The 4,743-nt window shown below is 33.4% G+C and overlaps 1 protein-coding gene across 1 annotated transcript in view; it reads right to left on the bottom strand.

Annotated features, from left to right (window-relative positions):
• ANKRD32 (ankyrin repeat domain 32) overlaps positions 1–4,743 on the bottom strand; it is an 89,851-nt gene that overhangs the window by 48,053 nt on the left and 37,055 nt on the right. The window contains exons 6-8 of the mRNA XM_006867877.1: positions 3,848–3,994; positions 2,308–2,442; positions 1,120–1,236 (exon numbers count right to left, since the gene is read on the bottom strand). Coding sequence (XP_006867939.1) covers positions 1,120–1,236; positions 2,308–2,442; positions 3,848–3,994 — 399 coding nt within the window. The remainder of the gene's footprint in view (positions 1–1,119; positions 1,237–2,307; positions 2,443–3,847; positions 3,995–4,743) is intronic.

Below are 4,743 nucleotides of genomic sequence, written 5' to 3'. Positions count from 1 at the left end.
ACGTTTTGTAGCAAAAGGAGGGGAGTGATTAACTTTGCAGTCTAGGAGCAGAGGTCCTTGGGACCATCAAGGGACAAGAGTGGAGAGAGGGACCCTACCCAAAGAAGCAGTGACGCCAGAGATGGAGGCAGAGATGATAATGTGGAGAGATGGGCAGCTGGGGACTTTAGACCCAGAGAGGGCTGTGTGCTGACGACCAGGGGGCAGGCTTGTAGGGTATACCCTTTGGTATACAATAGGATGAATGTAAAACTAATGTTCTCCCATGTAAACTATCACATAATTCACAATAAAACATTAAAATAAATAAATAAAAGACAGTATAAATAAAATAACAATGAGAGAATAAAACAAACCCTATGAATTACAAATTATTTTCAAATGGATACATTTTATCTTAAAAAGTGTTACCACATTCAAAGAGGTAAGACTAATACATGAAATAAAGATATTCAGTAAGATAGTCACTGTAATACTTTATCTTACATTTTATAGAATATTTAATAATTAAGTAAATTTAACTTCAGAATGGATGCCACCTTGAATTCTAAATAGTCTGACTATGTATTTGCTTTAAGAATCCAAGTCGAACAGCACAAACACAGTTCCAGTGTATTCTGTACAACCTAGGAATTGGATTATTCACAAGGTATTTTATAAATGCAATTCCCTTTCAGAAATAATGGTCAAATGTCATAGTAACATCTGAAAGTGTGATATCATAAAAACATACCAATGATTTACACCTGGTATTAAAAGTCCACATCACACATTTTGATTATTAAATTTAACATTAGATATGGCCTCTTCCAAAGGTAGTCTGTAAAGCTAAAATGAATTTAACCTACGGCAAACATAATTTCTCTGATGTTGCTGTTGTTTGTGTTGTGGCCACTGAGTTGGTCCTAACTCATAGTGACAGAGGTATAAATAGCAGAGATCTAGCATATTAACTAAATGTTCAAATATGTAACTGTTCATAACAGGTTAATAAACTAAGAACATTATTTTAAAACATATTATACATAATGAGGATGAACACATTATATTGTATTACATTTTTTTGGTTACTTAAGGGAATGACAAAATATACAAAAATTTTACTATGCCACATATTACCTGAGCTTTATATATGTGCTTCCTTAAGGCATTTTTTACTTCTGTAATTTCCACATCAGTCCTGACAACTTTGACTTTTTTGGTATAATCAGCAAAACCAGAATTCTTCATATTTTTCTAAATATATGTAAAAAACGTTAGACAATGTACTAAAGGTAATGTCAACACAAATGATAAATACTCCAGCGTTAACCACAAAAAAATCTTCATAAATCATATTGGACCAAGATTATACAGTGAAAGAAAAAAATGCAAGCATTTAAATTTGCAAAAATTAACTAACATTTATAGAGGTACTTTGCTAAGGTACTTTTCATTTTAACTTGTTCCAATCTTTCCTGGAAAATCTTTTTCTGTTTGTGGCCATGTTCCCACATAATATTTACCTCTATCATTTTTTGAAGGTCTTTCTGAATATATGTACATAAAAATGTTATGGTTAAGTCTATAAAATAGTGTCCTACTTTAAGAAAATTTAAAATATAAGCTATCTTATTTAAAAATGGTCTGTATTACACCAGGGAACAGTAAGACTAAAATTTATATTAGTTATTTGATATGCAATGTACATAAGATTTTTTTTCTTTTAAAGGCTATCAAGTCTGTTCAAACTCATAGCGACCCTATATAGTGTTTCTCAGGAGTAGCTAGTGGATTTGCTGTTCAACCTGACCTGGCAGTACAGTGCTTACTCTACAGTGCCAGACCAGGGCTCCACATTTATAGTCTTAAAACTATTTTAAATCAGTTCAGTCCCTTGTTTCTTTCATTTCTGCTACATTCAGGCAAAATAAAATTCATTTGAATATTTTCATCATTAACTCAAACATCTTTGCACATGCATGTTAAAATACCTTTTACTCTGGACCAAAGTGAATCATGTTTTTAAGTGCTATCAAGTCAGCTCTAACTTATAGTGACCCCGTATGGGGTTTCTGAGGAGCAACTGGTGGGTTTGAACCGCTGATCTTGAGGTTAGCAGTCTAGTTATTATCCTACAGTGCCACATCAGGAAGGTAATCAAAATAAACTATAAACAGCATACCACATCAACTACAGATTATTTCATAGGACATGTAGGTAATATTTAACATAGCAATTTAGTCACAAAAATCATTTTACATGTTTAGATTATACCAGGGAAGGGTCAGAAATAAGTACAAAAGTGTTCAGAATATAAAAGCTCACCTGATCTCTACATATGTAGTTTCTTAAGGTACTTCTGTCACATTGAACATCTTTCATGAAATGTTTTTCTTTTTTGCGCTTTTTCCTCAAAGTGTAACTCCTTTGAATATCTTCGTAAGTTTTCTTAACTTTTCTCTACACATATTTAGATCACAATTAAATAAATCACATCAAAAAGGATACAAGTCATCATATCAAAATCAACTCAAAGAATCTGATGTATAACACATGCACACAACTATAAAAAAGTAGCAGAACTACATACAACAGAGTGGTTACAAATTATTAAGACATTTTGGTAAACAGTTGTCATTTGTCTAGTATAGCTGAACATACACAGTCCTTATGAGCCAGCAATTACATGCCTAGAAGCATACTAGCAAGAGAAACTAGTCACGGAAGATTGTTTGTAGCAGAATTGTCCATGATTATAAAAACCAACCAACCAACCAAACAAGAAGCTCAGATGCTTTTCAATAGTAACATGGATAAAAAGTATTACTGTGGCATGGTCATTCAATAAACTAGTACATCCAATGGCAAAAAAAGCAAGTTACAGAAAACTATAAAGAGTATGAACTCAAAAAGTTCAATAACAACAAACTTAAATATGATATTGTAGGCATACATAACTGGCAAAACTATGATGAAAAGCAAGAAAATAACACAAATTCTAAGACAAGACTACTGGGTAAAGAAGAGAAAAGGGAGATGCAGATAGGTAACAGTACACCAGTCCTTAAAGAGCTATAATGTTCTGTATCTTAACCTTACTGGCAGTTACATAAACACTCATTTTTCAATTCTTTTAAAAACTGTATACACATTACCTACATCTATGGATGCAGTAGCTCAAAAGAGGGAACAAATCTTTACAGCAAGGTTCATTCGTACCCACTCCACACAAAGAGTAGACAGGGATGGGCAACTTGGAAATTGGCTACCAAAAATGGGGGGTTAGGGGGGAGTGCTATAAAGGCAAGAAGTGACTGGCTTACAAGCTTTCAAGAGGGAGTTTAGTTTCACAGGGCGTGGAGGAAGGTAGAATCTCCACTGAGTTGTATACAATCTGTCTGAGCAGGGCTGATGAAAGGAGATGGGGATAGGACTCTTGTGGAGGTCCCTGGGACTATCAAGGGAGAAGAGTGGAGTATGGGACCCTACCCAGAGAAACAGTGATGCCAGAGATGGAGGCAGAGACGATGACATGGAGAGATGGAGCCCCTGGGGACTCTAGACCCAGAGAGAGAGAGAGAGAGAAGGGCTGTGTGCTAAAGACCGAGGGGCAGGCTTGGGGGTATACCCTTTGGTTGGTTGATGATTCATGGAGGGGATTGTAATTATGGCAATGAAATGATATACAATAGGATGAATGTAAAGCTAATGTTCTCCCATGTAAACTATCACATAATTCACAATAAAACATTACAAAAAAACCAAAAAACAATTGTATGCAGATACTTTAAAAAACACTTTTATTATACATATTATAAAAGACATTCTAATCTAAATAAATAGTTTTTAGTTTGGGAAATTTTACCTGATTTCCATATGTGTGTCTTTTGATGGTATTTCTCATTTTAACAAAACTCAACTCTTTATATGACGCTCTGAATTTTTCTTTCTTGTGATGTTCAGTCAAAATAGAACTAATATTAATATTGTCACCATGATTTTGCATTTCTTTCTACATGTTTATAAAAATACTTTAGTTAGACAATACATGAAATATAGCCTCAACATAAGCAACATAAGTCACAATAGAAAAACCCACTGAGTAAGGTAGGTTTTATATGACATACATGAGCTGAAATATAGTAAATCTTGTGAATTATATCTAAGATAACACAGAAAAATACAGGTGTTTCAATTCATAAAAGTTTTACGCCACAGTTATATGCACATTTAATTTGGATACTTTCAGTTTGATAACTTAGTTGTTCTTGGTATCGATTTGCCTTTTGATTTAGTGAAAATAGGATGTGATTGTTTTCATTATTGTATTTTCCCAAGTAATTTAGGGTATAAATCAAAAAGAATATTGGTATTACTAGGTATATCACACCAAACATCTCAAGATAATATTTTTATAGTATATAGATACAATAATAGCAAACTACTCCAAGAACATATTACAAAACATTATTCATTGAGAATATATTTCCTTGAGTTCATCTTAATTTTAATAATTTCCACATGTTCCTTGAAATTCATATTTTATTTTTTTCCCCATGTTCTGTCAAAACCAAATTTATTTTAATACAGGATAATGTGGACAAGCACTGGGCTGCTAACCACAAAGTTGACAGTTCAAACCCACCAGCCACCTACTGGAAACCCTAAAGTGTAACTATGAGTCAGAATCGACTCAATGGCACTTAAGGAAGGATCAATATTTAATACTTTAAATTGTTAAAGTGTGGGTTGTGTTGTCGT

This window comes from Chrysochloris asiatica, unplaced genomic scaffold, assembly GCF_000296735.1.
Source record: "Chrysochloris asiatica unplaced genomic scaffold, ChrAsi1.0 scaffold00111, whole genome shotgun sequence".
Classification (NCBI taxonomy): domain Eukaryota; kingdom Metazoa; phylum Chordata; class Mammalia; order Afrosoricida; family Chrysochloridae; genus Chrysochloris; species Chrysochloris asiatica.
This window is presented reverse-complemented; position numbering and strand designations above follow the sequence as displayed.